The sequence below is a fragment of the Rhinolophus sinicus genome, linkage group LG04, assembly GCF_036562045.2.
Source record: "Rhinolophus sinicus isolate RSC01 linkage group LG04, ASM3656204v1, whole genome shotgun sequence".
NCBI classification, from domain to species: domain Eukaryota; kingdom Metazoa; phylum Chordata; class Mammalia; order Chiroptera; family Rhinolophidae; genus Rhinolophus; species Rhinolophus sinicus.
Genome location: NC_133754.1, coordinates 166,131,762 through 166,154,796, shown reverse-complemented (window position 1 = coordinate 166,154,796; position 23,035 = coordinate 166,131,762). Strand labels below are relative to the sequence as shown.

General features: G+C 39.4%; 1 protein-coding gene across 8 annotated transcripts in view; it reads right to left on the bottom strand.

Moving 5' to 3' along the window:
• Positions 1–865: 865 nt before the first annotated feature.
• ZNF462 (zinc finger protein 462) overlaps positions 866–23,035 on the bottom strand; it is a 133,981-nt gene continuing 111,811 nt past the window's right edge. For 7 of the 8 annotated variants that reach the window (XM_074330792.1, XM_074330791.1, XM_074330795.1 and 4 more), the window contains exons 10-13: positions 21,200–21,423; positions 9,251–9,383; positions 4,783–4,906; positions 866–3,655 (exon numbers count right to left, since the gene is read on the bottom strand). In XM_074330792.1, the coding sequence (XP_074186893.1) occupies positions 3,448–3,655; positions 4,783–4,906; positions 9,251–9,383; positions 21,200–21,423 (689 nt within the window). In that variant the 3' untranslated portion in view covers positions 866–3,447. The remainder of the gene's footprint in view (positions 3,656–4,782; positions 4,907–9,250; positions 9,384–21,199; positions 21,424–23,035) is intronic. The other variant, XR_012495875.1, reaches the window with a different exon arrangement.

Here is a 23,035-nt window from a genome sequence, read left to right as displayed (position 1 = left end):
ACATACAGAAGAAACTTCTCAATCTGTAATTCTAGAAAATGTGTAGTTCTCTCTCAAACATTTGATAATAATATTACTACTACTGTGATTCTTGGTCATTTTTTGTCTTGCTTACCAGGAAGCTCAGAGACAAGTATGTGGCTTCTGTATAGCCTCAGGGAATGCATTTTGCTAATTCCTTTTGCTACTCAGTCCTCATTTTTCCTTTGGGTCCTGATTTGTTTTTTCTAATTGTGTTCTGCATTCATGTAAATAAAACTTTCCTTTGTGAAGGGGATAAAAAAGATGAAGGGTGAGAACCAAATTTTTAGAATGAGCTCAGGACACATGATCCGTTTGTCTCCTAACACTGAAGGAAGTCAATCAGCTCTGAGTTTAATTTAACAATCAGTGCAGTTAATTTTATTTTACTCTTCTTCTAGGTTTCATGACTTATGTTTTCCTTTGATTTACAACAAGGTAGCTCAAAGAATAACTTCATGGTAATTACTGGTGCAGGATGCACAGTAACAGTTTGAGGCAGTGGTTGTGACTTGCAGTTAAAATAACCTGGCACATGGATTCAGGGTCCCCAGATGACTGAGACTTCCTCCTTCTGAAGCTTCCTACACCACTGTATATGTATATTTGATGGAAAACATTCCCTCCATGAAATTTCCCCAGTTGCTGATAAATATCTGATATAGAAATATTAACATTTCTAAATCCCAGCTCACACTTCACCTTAATTTTATCTTTGCTTTCCAGATCTGTGTCGATTCAATGGCTTGAAGTATCTCATGTATGTGCATTGAAAGGCAATACTATATTATTTCTACATTTATCTGTAGTTATAGCTATAAATGATCTACAACAGATGCACATAGACACATGTGAAAAAAATTCTTTATTAATTTCTCACATTTCATTACAAAATGTATGTTGCAAACAACTTGAATAACCTACTTGTGTGTTTTTTGTTGTTTTTTAAACCCTTGGCTTCAAGAACTCAGGATCCCCTATCTTTTATCAAGTATGGGGAAACACTGATTATTGGAGTCAATAGGTTATCATTTTGCTATTTATTTTCTTCTCTCAAGCTCTGAAAAAAAAATGTCCTCTGTATAAATTAAACAAAAAAAAGTTGTAAATTCTATGTCATTACAGTCAACAGAATTATAATAATGCATCCAAAATGTGCGGCCACAAAATATCAGGTATATGTTTGAAAAAAGAAAAAAAATGACATTCTAGCCTTGTTAAAAGGATAATGGTCCCATATTTTTATTAACAGGTTAGCAAAACAAAATCCAATGGATTACAATATTTACATGTTATTTGAAAAATAAAGTAGTGATAAAAGCATGTCACAATTATTTTCTTTTTTTCTTTTCTTTTTCTTTCTTTCTTTTTTTTTTTCATTTGTTTTTTTTTTTTTTTTTTTTGGTAATCATTACAAACACCCAATCCAGGTATGGAACTGTTTAATACATTTGAAATGAGGCCAATTAAAAACAAATATGGACACAAAATGAATCTTTGTTTAGATAGTTCACACTTTCCCCATTTTCTGGTTTCCACATGATGGCCCTCATCCCTAAAAAAAAAAAAAATTAAATTAAAATAAATGCCCTACAAATAAAAATTCTTAACAGCAAGAAAATAAAAGAAGAACATGCTTTTCAAGTAAGCACTTATTCCACAAATGCAATTATCTTTCCATGGATTTTATTTGAAGCTGTGTGGGACACTGTCATCTCAGCAATTCCCTTTCCCTTGCTTCCCTCCCCCTCCCTCAACCCTTCCAAGTAAAAAAAATCAAAACATGAAAACCAAAGGACTCACTCACACAGGCACTCACACACACACACATGAAAACACACGCACATAAGAACACACGCACACAGGCTTCTAAAACCTAGGCTTCAAGGAAAGTTCTTTTCTACATTTTGGAACGAAACCCTCTGTTCACAATCAGAACATATTATAAATGTAGACTTCGATTTAGTCTAAGCTGCTCCCTCCTGAAAAAGCTAATATGGGGAAACAGAGCAGCTGGCAGCTAGATTTAAAAAAAAAAAAAAAAAAAAAAAAAAAAGTTCTCCAGGCTCCTTGTAGGATATAAGTATTTCTTGTCCACTCTCACCAAAGGGATGGGATTGCCTTATCCCCCAAATTAAATGAGAACCCCCCACAAAACACAACGCAAACAAAAACAGAACACAGATTTTAAATCACACACAAAATCCAGCCCATCCTAACAGAAATTATTTGTGTGAGACGGATAATGTGTTAATTTGACAAGCAACAAAAGGGTGAAGAGGACTTCCTCGTCTGGCCCACAAGCTGCATAGCTGTGCCGAAAAGTTTGGTTCTTCAGTTAAATAAAAAAAAAAGAAAGTTAATTTCTTTGTTATTTCCATGTTTAAAATAAAAACATTCCTATTCACAAAAAACTAAATCTCCTTTGCCCCCAAATTAAAACAGTAACAACACACACAAAAAAACAATTTATATGAAAAACTGAATTGTGCTGTGTTTGTAACACTCAAATTGATAGAAAATAAACATGTGGCAAACAAAACTCCACAGTCACCTTAAAATTAGCTCGTATGAATCTACCAAATTCTAAATTATAGTTGAACACTAATAAACAGCTTACCTGGAATAAAGGATGACAATTCACAAACAGTTATCTAATAATTAAAGTCTGTTTCTTTTTTTTGTTTTGTTTTTTACTAAAATAATTAAAAAAATCACAGTATTTTAAGAAATAAAACCCACATGGGGATTTTAAGCACAATTTGTGTTCCTTTCTTTAAAACTCTTTTTTTTTTCTCCATTCACCATCTTGCCCAGCAGTTCTCTCTACATTTAACCACAACGACGACAGGTAGTACTGACAAATGCAGAGAAATCCCTTGGTTAAGTTTGAGGTACTAGGAAACAGGTGACTGTTTTATGCAAAGCAGTTTTTTCTTTTCTGTTTTTGTTTTTTTTTTTGTTTTGTTTTTTTCCCCAAAGCGGCTGCAGTTAGGTCTTGAAAAAGCTTAAGGTATTAAAACTAGAAAAACGCACCGAAAGTTGTGCGTCAAAAAGTTGTTCCCCTAAGAAGTCTTCTACTGTCACGGAGTTTCTGTTTCCACATCCTGTCCAAGACCACCACAGAGCACACCGTGCGCATGGGAGGTACTTTCATGTTCCGTAACAAATGAAGCTTCCATGATGAAGATCCGGAAGAAAAGATGTAGTGATGGAAAAGGAGCCACATATTCCAACCATTTAAATAACTTTAATTTACATACTCACTCACACAGGTACCAGTGCTTTGAAAATAGATTGTTCAGTCCTAAAAAGCAGCTTTGTTCTGTCTTCTCTTTTCTGTCCCCAACTTCTCAGCCCAAGCTGGCCCTCCCACTTTTTCATCATGGTTCAAGTAAGGTGTGATTAAGAATTTTACCAAAACACTTATTCTTTTTTGGCCTCTGCATTCTCCAGGAGAGATTTGTCAGCAGCTACTACACAGATGGCTACTGTCTCATTCTTTAGGGAAAAGTCTATCCCAATTGCCTCGTCATCTTCCTTTTCCTCTATAGAGGGCACCTTAATACTGTCCTCCACACTCTCTTTCAGGTGGATTTCTTCTCTGCTCATCTGCTTGGTGTCATTCAACGCCCTAGAAAAACATGGATGGTAGAGACAGATGAATATATTTATTTTCCTAATGAAACGACAAGAAAAGAGTCATGTCCTTATTTCCCTCATCCTAAAAAGGCCTTGGGGTTTCCCTGGAACAAATGCCACAAATGTATGACTACACTGTGATTTATCCTTGTTACCTGTTATGCTTAGGTCAAGTATTTCTGGTATCATATCAAAGATCTGAACTTACAAAAATATCCATTTTTATACTATGCTTGGATGACATCATGCTTTGTTTCTAGATGAACATAATTGGTTTATGTTCCCTCCTCGGGGAACAGTGTTAAGTCATAACTGGTAAAATAGCAAGAATTGTCTTACGCTCAAACTCATCAGTGGAACGCGGAAGCTAGGAGATTGGCTACTTATTAAGATGAAAAGAGCAACTCAGATATTAAAGATGTAATGGACAGGTCCAGAGGCAAATCAGAGAAACAAAAAGCAAAAACCTGAAGCTGGAACCCATGCCATGGGAAGCTTATATATATTCTCTGAAGTTTAGACGCTTCAGGTTTCAGGGGCATTTCCTGCTGAAAGGACCAACTTGTAGGTTCTGTGTTTGGTGGACTAAGAGCATTTTGTGGAAGGGACGATTTCATATTCCAGGATCTTACAAGTGTTTTCCAGGTATGCTCCCACCTACCTGGGAGGCAGGCAGAAGCTGGCTCTGTCCCCGAGGCAGAGCACGGAAGGCACCAAGAGGTGCGTGGGAATGTTCAAGGCCACTCAAGGAATGAGTCATCAGAGGCAGGAGCAGAAGCCAGATCTTTTGACCCCGGTCCACGCTCTATCAGAGAATGTCACGCTAATGAAAGCTGAAGGGACACTGGCTGGAGAAAGTGCAAAACTTCTACGCGAGGGAAGGTTTGAGCAGGATTTGTCATTCGTAAAGATGATTGTTCATTTGACTTGTGTCTGGGTGACGATTTTCAAAACCAACAGAAACGGAGAAACCTAGTTCTTGACAACTGCCTCTCCTCCCATGCCCAGAAATGTGACACAGAGGGCTCTGGGTATTATCAGGGGAACCAAAAAAAAGAACCTGGTCTCCCTGCCACCTCTCACTTGGGGCAAAAGCATTCTTGGGATAGCGCAACTTACATGCCATGTCTCAGCACGTGCCGTTCCCACTCGGAACCCTGTGAAAACGCCCGTCCGCAAAATTCACATGGAAAACGCTTCTCAGGGTTAATAGCAGCCCCATGGTCAGAAAATCTCATTAGATCTGTAAGGAGAAAACAGAAACGTTACCTGTGTGCTGTGGGAATAGGCAGAAGAGATAAGTCAACATTCATCAGGAAACCTGCTCTCCTTCCCTCACTTGAAAATCCATTCATGAAAGCAATTTCCAGATCTCTTATTCTTTCTCCTATCTGGCTTTTCACCAAAGGGTATTTCAAGAATCGCTCCTGGTTCCCAGGCCCCAAGCGTCCCCATTCCGCCTCACTTGCCCAGCTGCTTCTATTACACATAATCTGGGTTTTTCTTGCCTGAAGAACGCCTTCTGCCCATTCCAAGGGTGTCTCAGCTTTTTTTCCTATTGAATCTCTCCCTCCTGTGATGTTCTATCAGTGGCTCACAGTTTAGCACCTATTCATTTTCTGTTTGACAGAGGTTTACTTTGCTCACGAAAAAGAACACAGACTACTGAAAGCCCCGGACTGGGTTATGCACAGTAGACCTCAGGGTTCCGACTCCTTCCGAGTGAGAATGCCTTCCTGACTCACAACTTGTGGTCATCTGTCATGGATATCATAATCAACACCTCCCAGGGTGGCTACAAGCACTGCATGGGAGCCACAAGCAAAGAATCTAGCATGAACGTGAATCCTGGACAATGGGGAGGCCAGTGTGTGAAAGCATGTCCTCAGCTAACCAGGGAGCCTGGCCAGCTGCCCGGCATCTACTCAATTGGTGGAATTCATGAATGTGGGGATATACAGACAGTTCTGGACAGGTCTGTTGTAAACATCAAATATTGATTGTCATTGTTTGTCTCCTCCACGGTTCTGGGCACATGTGAGAGGTCTGATAAACGTGGATTGGCTGGCTAATCGTTTACAGGCTACTCCTCCTGGCAAACTCAAAGATGAGCGCTTACACAGCCTTTGTGTGATCCATATGTCTTTCATTATACCACAGAGGGCCAAGTCTTCCTGTGGGTTATAAACCACAGCACCTAGACAGTTCTGCAGCCACGTTGCAAAGTGAGGGCAGTGCACAGGGAAATGGTGATCGTCTCCACTATTTGATCAGTCTGTGCCTGTGCATACAAGATGTTACAGGAAGACGTCTCCTGGTTGAAATAGTCCATCTAATAAAATCCTCAGGATGACGTTAGCAGGATAGGTACCTCTCTGCTGCCTTAATCTTCAGCACAAAAAGCTATGTGAATGGGGCCAGTTTCAACAAAAGATGAAACATTTTCTCACAAATTAAGAAGATCACCACACAAGCCATTAAAAATAATTGCACAGACTATCTTCCTTGATTCTTTTCATTGGAAATGAGACAGCACCATCTGCTCTGCGCATTAATTCCTTAGCAGGGATTATCTTGGGCAAGAAATCAACAGAATGCCTTCCTGGCTCCTCCCAACTGCATAATGAGAGGGGGTGGGGAGGATTCTGCTTGGGTTAATTTTGATTTTTTTCATGCCTGGTTTCTTCTCTTTCAAATTCCCTCTGAGCTTTCTAGGCAGGACCTGCAGCGTGGCCACAGACAGTCCTCTCTCCAGTTCTTGTGTTGGGGAAGGATGCTGAGAATGGGGTAACTACGAGGATGTGAGCCCCCCAGAACTGAGAGGGCCTGATGAAAGTCTGACATTGCCAACGAGGGGCATGCTCCTGGCACATTTGCTCCTTTACCCTTAGGAAACATGAAACCAGTCATCTATTCTTTCCAATGGCTCATGCTGTTTCATCCTCAAAGGAAGAGGCCAATCATTACGTGTCACACATCAAATAGCTCTCCATCAGCCCCCAGAGCCTGGCTAAAGCCACCTCCCACTCTCGACTCCTAGAAGACAGACCGTCTGGCAAAAACACCCCGAGGCTGTGGTGTGTTATTTCTTCTTGTTGGCAAGAATATACCTAGATGGTGGCAAATTGATTCAAACGAGATGAGACAAAGGAGGCTGTTCTTTCAAGGATTGGCGAGGGGGACCGGAAGCTTCCGGCTCATGATTCCCATTAACATTACTAGAAGTTACTCATGTAAATCCCTCACCCTCTGAGAGAGGAATACACGCTTCTCCGCCCCAAGACTTTTCCCCCCATGTGGTTAAGGCTCATGAATGTGACGCTACTTGCCAGGGAGAAGTGATCAGACACCATGAAGCTCTTTCCAGTCAAACGGAGCTGGTCTGATGCCACAGTGTTCGTGCGAAGGGGGGTGGCCACACCGGGCAAGCACGGAAATTTGTGCATACACACATTTTCTGGGGCCCCACACATCTAACTGCCATCTTTTTTCTTCTGATTTTCTATGCTTTTATTTTGGAGCAGTCACAGGGGAGGGGAGGACTAACGGGGTTCTCGCCTCTGCAATGCTTATGCAATGCTTATATGCCTCTAAAATCACGTGTGGTCAGCGTTAGACATTAAAAAGTCATAGAAGCCAAGGAAGAATAATTGAAATCCTGAAGAGGAACAGCAGGACACAGAGCATCATGAAACAATAAGAGCCTCTCTACCTTGTGTCAAAAGCACCTTCTTCCTCTGGTCACAGAGCACAGACGTTAAAGAATTCATCACCAAGAACGTATTTGTGAAATGTTAACAAAAATGAAAATGAAAAACCATGATTCTCAGATCACAGCCAGTTTCCTTGTAAGAATGGATGACCATGGCTCCTTAAAATTGTAACTTGACAACGACAGTCAACCTATATGGTGAAGAAGTTTCATCTGTCCATTTCTTTTTCAGGCTGACCATGGGCACCCTGGCACAGCTTGGCTGGCAGTGGTCTTAGCTGGGAATTCAGGGGCCAAACTGGACCCCCACTGTGCAAACCTGTGGTGTACTGCTGTGGTGGGGGTGGGGAAGAGGGCAGGGGCAGGTCAGAAAAAAGAGCAGGGAGAGAGGGAAAAGGCCAGCTAATGGGCTTTCTTAGGCTTGCGGACTGACCAAGCAGGAAAAACAAAGATATTCTGCAGAAGTGCACCTTTGAGTGAGGCCCTAGCGCCACTGAAGTGACACAATTCAGGGTCAGGTTTCCTTCAGGGAACGTCTCACTGACAAAGGGTTGCGGAAATGGTACGTAGTGTAAAAGGGATCCTGCCTTTGGAGCCAAAAGACTAACTTTAACCTCCAGTGGTTTTTTTTTGTTTTTGTTTTGTTTTTTTATTGAATAAGCTGTTAAATTTTCTGGGCCTTTATTTCCCCATTTGTTAAATAACAGTAACACCACCTACATTGCAGGGTTATCATTTATTAGGTGGTTACTATGTTTCAGGAACTAGGTAATGTCTTGTGTATGATCTCACTTAAAATTTATACAACCTTTGTAAAGGAGGAAGGTGATATTTTATTATTATTATTATTATTATTAAATGCACAAGGAGTTAAAATAATTTACCAATTTAGCTAGTAAGTAATGGAACAGGGAGCCAAATTCAGGCAGGCTAACTGCGAACCCTCTACACTACATAAGATTAAAGAATGAAATTATCTAGAAACGACCAACACCAGGCCTCACATGTGATGATGCTCAACAGCAGCCACTAATACCATTTTTCTCATCACCAGGATGACATCTGTAGTGTTTGTTTCTCATGTTGATGTTGTCTGTGTGCTTTTGATAAATCTGCAATAACTCAAGTAACACAGACCAACCTATATGCTTATATGCACTGTCTTGGCATTGCCACAATATTCTATTTTGAACAATATATAAAACCAACTCTAGATCACATAAATGTGTAACTAAATATACTTTTGAAAACCTTCATTTGGAAAACAATTACAGACTAAGAGGAAGTTGGAAAAATAGTACAAACATTCCATGAGACCTTCCCCTGCATCCCCTGTAAATACACAGCTACATGAAAGCTGTTGGTCTCTTTCTCCCTCTTTACAATGCAAAAACAGCAACAAAGAGATTCAGAAAAGAGCCACATCGAGGACTCAGGGCTCATGCCCCTTGCACCCTCCCCCAAAACCTCAGCAGTGTATGCCCCAGAGCAGCAATTTTAAATAAGCGTTCAATTGGAAGCTCATTTACGTTCCTCGATAGCTTTATAGTGTCATCCGTTTTGTTGTCTGCCAGTCCTTATTCTAAGGATTCCCTAGACACCAGTTTTCCTTATTAAAAACAAATCACCGCTATATGTTTTTAATAAACAAATAGCTACAGTTAGAGAGAAAACGCCTGTTTGCCTTGGAGTTTCTATAGCTGGTAATAGTTTACAAAGACATGGCTCCTGACATGTTTCTTACGTTAGTCTGTTCTGCTACTTAACTGAGAAGGATCATTCCTTCTGTTGCTCAACAACCTCTGCCTCCCTTCTGTCTCCCCATGGACATGCTGGCTGCCATCTGGGACTCGGGGGGGCAGGGATGAGACTAACCTCTGTCATCAGCCTTGCTGTTCATTTCTTCTTCTTTGTCCTCGTCATCGCTGCTGGAGCTCTCCATCTTTTCCTTCATCTGTTCCAACTGATCCAAGTTAACCCGTCCAACCAGCTCAAAGTTACGGCTTACCTGAAAAAAGGCCCAAACAAATGATGGGACAATGAACAACAGACTGAATGCAGCTCGCCCTGGCGGAGAGCTCTTGTCAACCTCACTTTCCTGTGACTGTTTTTGGAACGAGGACCAAAAACATCAGTGCCTAAGAGGTCCCTTTCTTAACTGACCTTTCCAGAGGTGGATCCATCCTTTGCTCCCACATTCCACCATGTTCCATGGAACTGTCAATGTTGGATCTTCCTTACCAAGCTTAGTAAGAAATGTGAGCTACAGTCAACAGGAAATCAAAAGTATCATGAATCCTGGGGAATCGAGTAGGTGACTAATAAGCAGTTTTTGAGTTGAATTCAAAGGGGTAACTTTTGTAAACTACCCTAGTTCCAGATACTTCTGGAAGTGAAGAGGCTTTGTAAGTATCCTAAAAACTAGCGGTGTGAGTCACAACCTTTTTCTCCATGACACTCAACCCGGAGGGCTGTGGGCTGTCTCAGCAAAGGCCAGGTGACAACTATTTGATTCTAATAAAGAGCGATGGCTACTCCTCTGTGGAAGGCACTGTGTTCCCCGTTGGGGGCCAGGAGAGGGACCCACAAAGATGAATGAGACCCAGTTTGGGCCTCCAGAGGCTCACAGTATAGTTGAGGAGAGAAAACAGAGATCATTCATTAGATTCCAAGGCAGATTTCCAAAGCTGCTGCAGTAGAGAGTGTAATGAGGGCTCAGAAGAGGAAGAGGGGAATCGATAAGACAATTCAAAAATATTCTCTAGGACAGAGATTTGCAGAGCACCACTGATTCCATATGCCTGGCAGATGGGGACATCATCATCAACTGTGACAAATGTGAGAGAGAGACTCAGAGTATCAGGGCCAACAGACAAGCCCTGTGAAAGGCTTAATATTGTCCCAATGTCATGGTAAGAGGTAGGAAGCATTGAACAGGAGGAAGAACGCTCAGGATAAAAGCTCTTTTAAAACAAGAGAGACAATACATTGCTCTAACTATAATAATGAAGTCCATGAAATCAGTTACTTCGAAAACTCAATACAAGGGTGGAAAAGATGTCTGCCTCAATCTCAATGCTACACACTCAGGGAAGGCAAGTTCTTGTTTTGCTCATTAAAAAACGTTTTAAAAATGGATAGATTAAGGTGAGGAGGAGGAGGAAGAAGCGTTCTGAATCTTTATTTCTCCTTCCTCCCATCTTAAGAGTTCACAGTAACAGTCTCCACCTTTGCTTGTAGCACCTTCCTAACTAGGGATATATCTGCTATGCCTTACTCCTACGGACCTCTATGAATTTTTATGATATAAAAGCCAGCTCTGTACGAGGTATTGCAGCCCCTGCTTCTCAAGGAGCTCATGGTGACAGAAGAGCTGTCACCAAACCAAATGTTCTTTTTTCTTTTCCTCCTTCCTCTTTCTCTTCCCTTCACTGGAAAACTGTGAACATTTTGGATGATACACAGTTTTAAAAGAGTACAAGACATTTTTACCATATGATATTCACCTGAGGCTGACTCAGGATTTAGTTGCCCTGAAAGATTTCTAAAATCTTTTCTAGGCAATTAAAAGATTTAAAAGTAAGAACTGAAAATTCTGCTATGTAATTAGAAGATTTTCCAATAAAAACTCTTGATAGTGTTGGGTTCTTACTCTACTTTAAATCCTGAAATCAGCCATCCAATATTAATCTTAATACAAAGGGAAGACTCCTTGCTGCATTTCTGAGCTACTGTCTCTTACCTGGATTATTGTTAGGCCCTTCCCTCTTCCCCTCCCTCCCTGTTGGTTCCCACCATCCATTCTTGTTCCTTTTGCATCTATTCTCCAATGCCTTCTGAGTGATTTAAAAAAAAAAAAAAAAAAAGAAATCTGTTCATGTCAGTCTCTGCTTGCCCTGAGGATAAAATCCTCATTTTTCACTGTGGTTTATATGGCTGGCTATCATCTTATGCTGGCTCACCTTCTCCAGGCTGACTCCCCTTGGTTCCCACCACCCTGAACTTACTAAGCTTCCTGGAATATGCCATGCTCTTGACTTTATGCCTCTCTCTCTGCACATGCCATGTCCTCTGTCTAAAATTCTCTCTCCTTCATGCGGGGACTCCTCAGTCTTCTAGCCTCACTTCAATGTCACAGGGGGACATTCTTTGAACTTGTCTTTGGTTAAATACCCTTGCTCTGTGCTGCCACAGCACCCTACACTCCCCCTTTATAACTCATCCCACTGAGTAATTGTTTAGTCAGCACCCCCCCTGCCCCCAACTGAACCGCACACCATGAGGACGCGGCATCTGACTGACTCACAGCTGGATGGCCACTGGACACTGCAGTGCCCAGGTCAGAGCCGGTGCTGTTCTCACCTCCTGGCTACTGGGGGTCTTCATTTTAATTTAATAAGATTTTCCTTTCCTATGAACTTTCACAAAGAAAACTTAGAAAATAGGAAAAAAAACTCATTTACAATCCAACTACTTATACATACTAATTGTTAACAAGTTTGTGTACTTCTGTCTGCCTGTTTTCTGTGCATAGATTATTTACACTGATGTAATCATACTAACACATATGCAAGTATATCCTGTTTCTTAAGTCTGGCATGGCTTAAATATCATTCTCTGTATAAGTATTATTTTTAATCATTATATAATGTTTCATTATATTTTAGTTTCCTTGACTATTCCTATGAGTTTACCTTTGGCTATTTCTGGCTTATTAAAAATGCAGTTATAAACTTTATTTTACATAAACCTTTCTTTAATGTTTAGTTTTAATTTTATAGGCTAAATTTCCAAACATGAAATTACAGGGTCAAAGTCAAAGAGTATGGATTTTATTAAAATTCCAATATATTTCGAAGTTGGCTTCTAAAATGACATACGAGTTACTTTCTGGTCCTGGAGATTGGTGGGCCTCTGATTAACTGTTTAATGGTGCTGAGGAAATATTGAGGGAAATTCACCTTTTTCTCTGGAGATAAGAAGTATTTATTACCTCGTTTCCCCAAAGGCCCACAACAGAGAGACAAAAAAGTAAGGCTAGGAATGTAAGGTTTAGAACCTGGATCCTTACAGCCTTTTGAAGGCAAAAGAAGCTACCCATGGTTTTGAAGGGTGGACTTTTCAAATGTATAATCACTCAGACTCTAAAACTATATGCAGATCCTTATATCCTGTGAAAGGTATTTGGGAATGTCCAAAACCGAAACTTCCCTGTAAAGGCCAGTAACCCAGAGTCATGGTGAAGTCTGCTGTCCAATAAGAATGTGAGATGAAGGGCCATCGACCAGCAAATGCTTTACCCTTAAAGTTATACTTTATTCTTAAAGTGACAGTACTTCAAACCCTCATGCTTAATGTTCAAGCTTCATAACTACATTTGTCTTTCTGTTTGTTGGTTTCTAACCATTCAGCAAAGTGGTTTGGATCTGTCCCTAGTATACAAAAGAATTTCCATACTTGAGGCTTATTCAAAGGGGAGAAGCATTACATGACTTACAAGTACTAACCAAGTTGAACATGCATTTTCATATTGTCCTAGGTTGGTAAACCCAGTTGTATAGCAGAGACTGATATAAACTTGCTTGTTAATGAAAAAAATGTAATTGGATACACTTGTCTTCAGATTACTTAGCAGACAATAAATGGGGGAGACGGTGATGAAGAAAAACCCACTTAATATTTCCAGAGTTCCCACTGACTTAACATTTGTACTTTCAAAAAGGAACACCCAATCAGGATATCCACATCACCTACGAGTACATGTCCATGTTATGAAGAAAGGCCAAAGTGAATGTTTTATTTCTAGAAACAGGGACACCAGAAAAACTGGCTCTTATATCAGAAATGCCTATTTCAGCCACAAACTGAGAATGTATAATGCAGTGAAGATTTTAAAGGATTTATAGCACAGGCTGGCAAACTTTTTCTGTAAAGGGCCAGGTAGGCAAATATTTTAGGCTTTCTGGACCATAGAGCCTCTGTCACAATTACTCAACTGCTGCTGTAGCTTGGAAGCAACTACAGACAATAAGGAAATGGATGAGCTTGGCTGTGTTCCAACGAGACTGTATTTATGAACACTGAACTTCAAATTTTATATAATTTCACATGTCACGAAATATTAGTCTTGATTTTTTTCAACCATTCACAAATGTCAAAACCATTCTTAGCTGGTGGACCACATGAAAACAGGTGGTGAGCTGATTTGGTCCATGGTCAGAGTTTACTAACCCGACGTATAATATCAGGTGGTTTAGGCAGCAGATCTTCTTTGCTCGTCTTTAAAAGTCAGCATGGGAATGAGGCAAGGAAATCAGCAAAGCATTTTCTCTACAATTTCTTATAGGAAGGTGGTCAAAAGTGCAGGTAAAAATCTTGAATTCTCAGATAAGAGCATTTCAATTGGAATTCAATCAAGCTTCTAGAAAGGATAGCTAAGTGTACAAAAGTTCTATGGAAGAGCTGTGTCACCATATTCGCTCTGTTCTATTCTGCCTTCCCATTTTATAGATACCTTTATCAAGCATTTAACATGCTGGTTTGTAATTCTTTGTTAAGCTTTTCTTGACCACTTGCTTATAAACTCTTCCAGGGTAGTGACTAGTCACTGTTTCTTATTTAGCTTTATATGCTCAGTGCAGAGTACAAGGTCAGTCATGTAGTTGACACACAATAAGTGTTACGTGAATTTACCGGTAACGTAAAAACCCATGGGAGATCACAAAGTATAAAAAAATTCATAATATTGCCATAAGATGTACATCCCATGATAAAAATTTGCTTGCTAATGAGAAAAAAAATTGGACAATTTCTAAAAGACTTTTTTGATTCTTACCAAATATCTACTATGTGCTAAAAATTAATCCAGTAGTTTTTCTATGTTATCACTTAACACTTATGTCCATTGGGTAAGATATCTGTTATCTTCCCTATTTGTAGATGAGGAAAACAGAACACAAAACCAGTAAGTAATAAAGCCAGGATAAGAACTCACATCTTCAGATGCTATAGCTCCAGTTTCCCCATTATAATACAAATCATCTGTAGAAATGCAAAATTATTCACAAAATAAGTAAATATTATCCGTGATATACTGGCTGAACACAAGAAGAAGGAAGGAAAAAGTATTGTGACAATAATGTTCGGTTGCAAAATTGGATGGCATAGAGTAGAATTTTTTGAGACATTTTCTTCAGAAGAAAAATGTTCCTATGAAGAGTAAGAATAAAAGATGGGCAAGTACCCAGGAGGATATGGAGGACAGAAGTCAAGGAATAGATCTACTTAGCAACACAAACCAAATCAGCGCATTTGGAGAATCTAAGCACAACTCCCGTCAAAAAAGCCAAGGTGAAAGGTATCATCAAGGAAGTCCAAGAACTTCGCTGTTGGCCAATTGAGCTGTTGCCAGTCGCGTGGGCTGGAAATCCAGAAGCAGAGATCCTGATGCTGCTGCTGCATTTTGCTTATTTGAACAAACAGGATCCTTAAAATCTCCTACCTGAAAAGTGATTTCATTTATTGATTTATGTCACAGCTCCTGGAGCCTTTATTGTACGCAGGGTACTATACTAGATTTTGGAAGAAAAGAGAAATACGTAACGTGGTTTCCACTTTAAGAACATTGCACCCAATGGCAAGACAGGCACTTGTTAAGAATTAAGTGTGAGTTGAGGCAGCATGAAATAAATGCCTTTATAGAGGAAGAGAGGAAGAAGGAAAGCCCTATGGAAGCTTGGAAGCAGCAACAATTAATTTTGACTGGAGAGTTTAGTGGATAAATTCAAAGGTTACAGGCACAGAACATCTTCAAATGTCTACCTGAGAAATATGATCTAAGGTTGTGCCGGGCACATCCCTCTATAACGGTCACCCCTCTTGCTCATCTACTTCTGATTTCTCTGTCTTCCAAAATACACAAAGAAACAGATCTACAATGGATAAATCAAGAAGCCAGACTAACATGAGGGAAAACGGGGGTGAAATGACACAATAATCTTATATAGAAACCTTCAGCTTGCAAAAATCCTTGGAGTTGATAAAGCTAAAGCCGCTAGTACTTAGTTCAGAAATTAAACGGAATCCGAAAAAATGGCCAACGGTGTGTTTATGATCTGGCATGGGGAAGGTCCTTCTTTTGTCTTACTTCTTCTCATTTTCTTTGCTGGAAACAAATGTTTCATGTGACTGTTAGGCCACTGTGGATTTCACTAGTCCAGAAAGCTGAACAATTTTATTGGAATGACGAAAATGTTGGTGATTCCTTCTGAGCTTAATGTTCTGCTGCTTTCCCCAAACTGGCAAAAAGTGAGAGATACGAGTTCCTTAGAGTTCAGCCGCCTGAGGCTCCATTTGTATAAAAAATTAAAAACATTTCAAAGTAAATTAAATTAGTGAATGTGTATTGCCTGAATAGACTATCCTTCTAAATTTAATATACCGAACATGACAATTTTATGAGCAAACTAAGTTAGAGATAATATATTTTTATGTTCCTTAAACTAGCAAAGAGACTTCAGGACTATAAAGAACACTAACAAGGTACTGCATACACTTACACTTTCTTTTTAAAAAATGTGGGTTTTTTTGTTTTTTTTAATGCAAGTGCAAGGTTTGTTTTTTTTTTCATGACTTCAAACTTCCTAAAAATGTTAAGTATTAACTTTCACTGGCATTGCTAATAAATGGCACTACCGGTAGGTGATTGTGTGTGTGTGTGTGTGTGTGTGTGTGAGAGAGAGAGAGAGAGAGAGAGAGAGAGGGGGGGAGGGAGGGGCATGGAAGGAGGAAGAAGGGAGGGATTGAAATAGTAGAATAGTCTGTCTTTTAGAAAATCTAGTGAGATCAAAACAAGACAGGAAGTTGAAAGATGAAAAAATAAAAATCTAAAGAGCCTGCACTGTTTACTTTAGATTCCAAGAAATAACAAGTGCTTCCTTGTTCCCCAGCACAAAGATAAAGGTCTAGGAAGACAAGATGCAGTGTGTTACCTTGGCTTCTGAGGATAAACAGGGCAGTGTAAACCCAGCGCACTGGAGAATTTGGTGCTTAAAAGGAATAGTATATTTGACTTCAAGGACTCTTCCTGCTGGTACCAGTATTTTGTCTAGTCATGAACGATACCATCTGACATCTTTAGAGACATTTTCTGAGGTTTACAAGCTTTGCAGGCAGAATTGAGAAGTCCAGTTTTGAATGTCCAGTTCTGTTTAACAAAATCCTGACTGAAAATACATCCTACAGTGTCTTTTAGTTTCTTCGATAGATTCTTTCCACCACACAAAATCACCTAAAGCTACTCGTGGAAGAATGTAATGAGTAACGCACTCAACAGCAAGTCTTACTGGAGAGAGAACAAAAAGTAAACCTTAGCTTAGAACCAATTGCTAAGTTCTATTGCACATTTTACTTTTGGTAGTTTACACATTAATCTGGATCTTGAGCATCTTGTAGATATATGTGTTCCCAGGCTCAACGTTATAAGAAAAGACTTCAGGAAATGAACATTTATTGAGCACCTACTATGTGTCAGGTCCTGGGAAACTTGCACCTTTTAGGTACTGAGGTATATTTTCCTTACTATAAAATTCATCTATTCTTTTTGAAAAATTCACCTATTTCAAATGAACAATTCAATGAATTTTAGTAAATTTGTGCATTTGTGCTACCCTCAACACAATCCAGTTTAAGAATCCTTTGTCACTCTAAGAAGTTCCCTCATACTCTCTTCAATCAATCCCTACTCCCCTATTCCCAATCTCCAGCCCCAACCAACCTCTGATCTGCTTTGTCTCCATAGTTTTACATTTCTAGAAATTTCATATAAATGGAATCATACAACATGTAGGAGTTTGTGTCTGGCTTCTGTCCACTCAACATGATGTTTTAAAGATTTATCCATGTTGTTACATGTATCAGTAGCCCATTTCTTTTTATTGATAAGCAGTATTTACTCCATTGAAGGGATATATATATATCACACTTTGTTTATCCATCAACTTTATGTGGCAGAAGACTTACTGGATCAGATGGTAAGTGTATGTTTAAGTTTTAAACAAATTGCCAAAGTGATCCAAAGTGGACATGACATTTTATATTCCAACCAGCACTGTATGAAAATTCCAGTTTCTCCACATCCATGCCAACAATTTAACACGATCATCTTCTTAATTTTAGCCATTCTAGTGTGTAGGTAGTGATAGTTTACTGTTGTTTTAATTTGCATTTCCTTAATGATGAGTCTCAATGAGCATCTTTTCATGTGATCATTTGCCATTTATATATCCTCATGAGTAAAGTGTCGATTCAATTTCTGTTTTCTCATTTTAAGTTGAATTATCTTATTATTGAGTTATAAAGGTTCTTTATATGGTTTTTTTGTTAGATAATTACTCTACAAATATTTGCTTCCCATCCGTTGCTTGCCTTTTCATTTTTTAATGGTGTCTTCGGAAGAGCAAAAATTTAATTTTGATGACATTCAATTTATTGATATTTTTTCTTTTAATGTCCGTAGCTTTTGTATTGTAGCTAAGAAATTTTTTCCTAACCCAAGGGAAATTTTCTAACATTTTCCTAGAAGTTTTATACTTTTAGGTCTTATGTTGAGGTTTACGATCCATTTTGATTTAATTTTTGTGTTGGGAGTGACGTAAGGGTCAATAATAATTATTTGGCATATGGAAGTCCAATTGTTCCAGCACTATCTATTGAAAAACTATCCTCTCCTTATTGCCTTAGCACCTGTGATGCAAATCAACTGACCACACATTTGAGGATTTATATCTGGACTTTTCCTTCTGCACCAATGATCCAGGCATCTATCCTTATGCCAATAGCACATGCCCTTGATTACTCTAGCTTTATAGTAAGTTTTGAAATAAGGAAGGGTGAGTCCTTGATTTTGTCCTGTTTCCACACCGTTAGGCTATTCTAGGTCCTCTGCATTTTTACATACATTTTAGTATCAGTTTGTCAAAGAAAATATCCAAAGAAAAAAATCCTATTGAGATTTTGATAGAGATTACATTGAATCTGTAGATCGATTTGGGAAGAATTACAACATTGAGTCTTTTAATCCATGAATATGGTATATACTGAATTAACTTAATTCTTTTACTTCTCTCAACAATATTTTGTCATTTCCAGTGTGCAGCTTTCACAGCTCTTGTGTTAAAATTTATTCTTAAGTATTTTATTTTTTGACGTATTGTGAATGAAATTGATCTTTTTAAGATTTCATTTTTGGACTGTCCATTACTAGTATCTATAAATATAATTGATTTTTATATATTGATCTTATATCCTACAACTTTGTTAAACTCACTAATATTTTAGTAGCTTTTTTAGTAGATTACGTAGGATTTTCTACTTACAAAGATCACACTGGCTCTGAACAAAAACTGTTTATTTCTTCCTTTCCAATTCTTACGCCTTTAACTTCTTGTTCTTGCCTTATGGTCCTTGACTTCTGTATTTGAATTATTAGCAAACTTCTCTTAAGTACATTGTACACCGACACTCCTATACCCCTTTCATGAATGCTGAAATCAGGTTTTTGTATATCCTGTACCCTGATGAATGGACATTTTTAACTCGTGTATGATGTCACTGCCTACCAGTCAAAAATTCAGTTTCAGCCGCACCGCCATCTTTGTTTATAAAATAGTGTTTGGATAACTATTTCAAGAATTCAAACTGCATTTTGTACTCAGCATTTAGAAAACAAGGAACAGAAAATGGGAAAAAGTGCTCCTATCAGTAATAAGCATGAGTCTCATAAACTTAACAACTGAGACGAAGATGAAAATCGTTAGGCGTGCTGCAAGTGGCAATTCTACAGCCTCAATTAGGCGCTCATTGGACTTAATAAACTGGTCAACCACGAGAAAGTAAAATTAAAGAGCACATCTCGGCATAGTGACAATATAATATCAAAGACGTGTCTGAACACAAGGTATAATAAGTGATTTTATAACATATTTTAGGTCTTCAGGAACATAACTACCTTTGTGATAAGTGTAATTGTTGTATAGTTGAGGAGCAATCAATTCACATGGACTGAAGAACACAGTGGGTCTCAAAATGTGGGAAATACCAGGACTTCATTTAACCTTACACAACTTCTGAGAAAGGTATAAAGATTCCCGTTTAGAAATCAGAAAACAGACAAAGAAATTTAAGTGACTTGATTCAAACCCAGGTCTGTTTGGCTCCAAAAAGCTCTAAGACAGGCCCCTATTTTCCTGAGCAACCCATTTCTCTGATGCATATCCGGAAGCCCTAACCTTCCACGCCTGCCCAGGAAGCCTCTGGTTCCACATCTGCACAGTTTCTAATCTTTTCTGGATTTCCCCAGTGACTCACAAGCCACTGTGCAACAACTGCGGAAGAATTTATCTTCCTGGTTTGCTGTGTCCCAAAACATGAGACTGAAGGCTTGAACAAGATAATGAAAAGATCTGAGGTGGTTACATATATAAGGTACACGTACATGAATGTAGAAAGCTTGGTTCGAAATGGATGAGTGATTTTCCTTTGAGTTTGGGGGCAGAAATGCCCAGGAAGTTTGAGTAAGAAAATACATTAAAGTTTTTAAGTGAGGTAATTCAGGCTTTTCTTCTCTGCTTTCATTTTTGGGCAGGCACATTAGAAAATGAATGTGTTCCAAAGCGGAAAAGTTACCATAAAATCATTAAATTGTGGATGGGTGATAAAACTCAGCCTTCTCTCTCAGCACCCCACAGAAAAATTTCAACCCTTGGGTGCAGATGATTCAAACTAAAGTATTTATAACTTGGGTTTGTAAGGCAAGTAAAGAGGGCCTGTATTTTCCACTGAGAGGACACAGAGCAAGGAACAAAAGAAACAATATCAAAAGTGCTTTTCATTGTGCTTTAAGTCAACACTCACTAGATGTTCTGGATTTGTTGGTTAATTAGAAAGCGTTTCAACAGGCTCATACCACCCCCACTCCCTACCAGCACCCCCACCACCAAGTTGGGCAATACCGGAAACAATCATCTCAATTCCCGATATGCCCAAACTAAGGAACTGAGAAATGAGGAAGCTCCTGCATGATTTCACCCTACAACCAGATCTTTGGAAGAGAATTTTCTTTTCACAAACCTTTTATTATGTCGTGTACGAATCTGTTATTCATCAATCCCCCTCCTCAAATGAAATACACATTTTACAGTCCTTATATTACTTAGACATGAATAGCGATGCCTTGGAAAATCTTCCTAGTTAGCCAAGTGTTGGAAACAACCTACACAACTGAGGGGCATAGTGACATGGCCACTATGGGTCCACACCCCGTTGCCTATGTTTGTAAATAAAGTTTTATTGGACCACAACCATGCCCATTCATTTATGTCTCGTCTATGGTAGCTTTCTTGCTACAAGGGTAGAGTTGAGTAGTTGCTACGAGGACCATTTGGCCTACAAGATCTAAAATATTTACTATCTAGCCTGTCAACTAATGTGGAAAAATACAGCAAGTCATGTATCGCATCATCACAATTATGTAAAACAAAAGAAAGTGGGCGTAGAAGAGACCAAAAATGTTAAGCACTCAGATTTGGGTGCTAGCATTACGGGTGATTTTCCTTATCGCCATCAGTGTGCTCCAATTTTTAAAAAATTGACCTTATATGTCTTTTATAATAGAAAAAAACTTGAACCTCATTATAAACATTATTTTCGTTCACATCTCTGTCGTGCACCCGGTGGGTGTGACTCAATTCAGCTCTCCAGCCCACGCGGGCCCTTTCCACATGTATGCCTGCCGAGGCTGGGAGCCAGGAAGTCGCAGACAAGTACCTTATGCTCGTCCCGAAGGTGGCTGTCCAGTTCCTCCGTGTGCTTGGTCTCGTAGTAGCAGAGCTGGCATTTGTAAGGCTTCAGTTCATTGTGCTTTTCTATGTGTTGCTGGAGGCTCTCGTCACTGGAGCAGGTGAAGGTGCACTTATCACAGCGGAAAACTACTCCTTGCAAGTATTTTGACAGTTTGGAACGGCACACTTCAATGGGGACAACTCGCTCTTCTGTGGAGACAAATTGAATACAAAGACGGGAATTTTTACTGATCAGCAGATGTCCTTTCTTTGGACTATGAAAAGAAACACCCACTCAATTTTGCAACTTCTTATGAATTTGGGTCCATGAACTGTATACACAGACGTATGATACCCTCTTCCAACCCCCAAACAACATATTCCTCTGGTACAAGTCAGTGTTGTTAGGGCCAGAAGCTCATTGTGTACTTAATACTCAGAATGACCTATAAATAGGGGTGGGCAGGCTGAAAGGTGTTTGCTAATTAATTCCTGAATGGAGGTGATTAAAGGAGGGGAGAAGAATGGAAGTGGCTGCCACTTTGACCAATATTAACGATTATCAACAGCAACCATTAGCACTTCCTACTTTCTCACCAAGTGTTACTGAGGCTGGACTTACAGATGTCTTCAAGGGGCAAGGAAACTGTCATTCCCCAAGCACCTATGTGCCGCCACTGTACACCTTGCTAGCAACTCGATTTAGGCTGGAGTTCTTCCCGTTTTTTACAAATTACTAAAGTGAGGAACAGAGCTCTCAAGTCACTTTCCAAAGGTCACAGACTGGCCAAGCTGAGATCTGTATCCCTGTCTGTCCAACAGCAAACCCATTATTTCCCACCATTTCCAATTCCATTCCTGTTCCCCTTTCCAAAATGTTCTCAAGGAGACCGTTTTCGTTTTCCTGACACCGAGGGAATCTCTAATTAGTATCAAATAGAAAAACAAAGAAATCTGTATGTATACTTTCATTCACGAAAATTCCAACATTGTTTCTATTTAAAAAACAATTTTTTGTTAGGTTCAGGTGTACAAAACGATGCAATAGACATTTACACCTCTCACAAAGTGACAACTCCCGCCCCAGTCTACTCTGTTATCATATATAGCTGTTACAATTCCATTGACTATATTGAAAACTCCAACTCTTAACTATGAAGACTGTACAAATGAAAAAGCTGCAGGCATCATTCAGGGGGAGATCGGATAGTGTGGGAAAAATGGTGGATTTGTGCCTTTTCAATCTGTAATCTGATTGTCAGGAGGGTAAAAACAAAAGAGGGAGTGGATTTGGGTGCTTTTCTCATTAACATACCAAATGCTGTAGGGCTGAAAACTCGTGCGCTTGTTTATTTTGCACTCTCTCACCCTTGTGTTTAGCTGCTCAAATTAAATTTCACACCAGTCTGCCCAGAGTATGGGCACACGCGCCAGAGATCCATAACTGGGATAAAATTAAAATCTGTGCTATTTATGCAAGGATCAAATATAGCGTGTGTATTCACGCTGTGTCTGGATTTCAGGAGACTCTCTGAAAGTTTACAAATGGACGCACACAACATATACTTATATTATTTAGAAACAGCAATGTATTATTAAGTCAAGAAAGCCTGATTTATTCTCAGAGTCACTGAGTAGCAATGTTTCCCGAGCATCGGGATTTTGTGCGCTGGTGCCACTCACTTGGTGAGACCTCCCTTTGTTGTTGGCCTGTGTTGGGCCCCTGGGGATTTTCCCCACCCAACGTCATGCCTTAGTCTCAGCCATCACATTCTCACTGCAGGGCAGTCACTGCCTGGGGAGTCCTTGAATGAGGCGATTA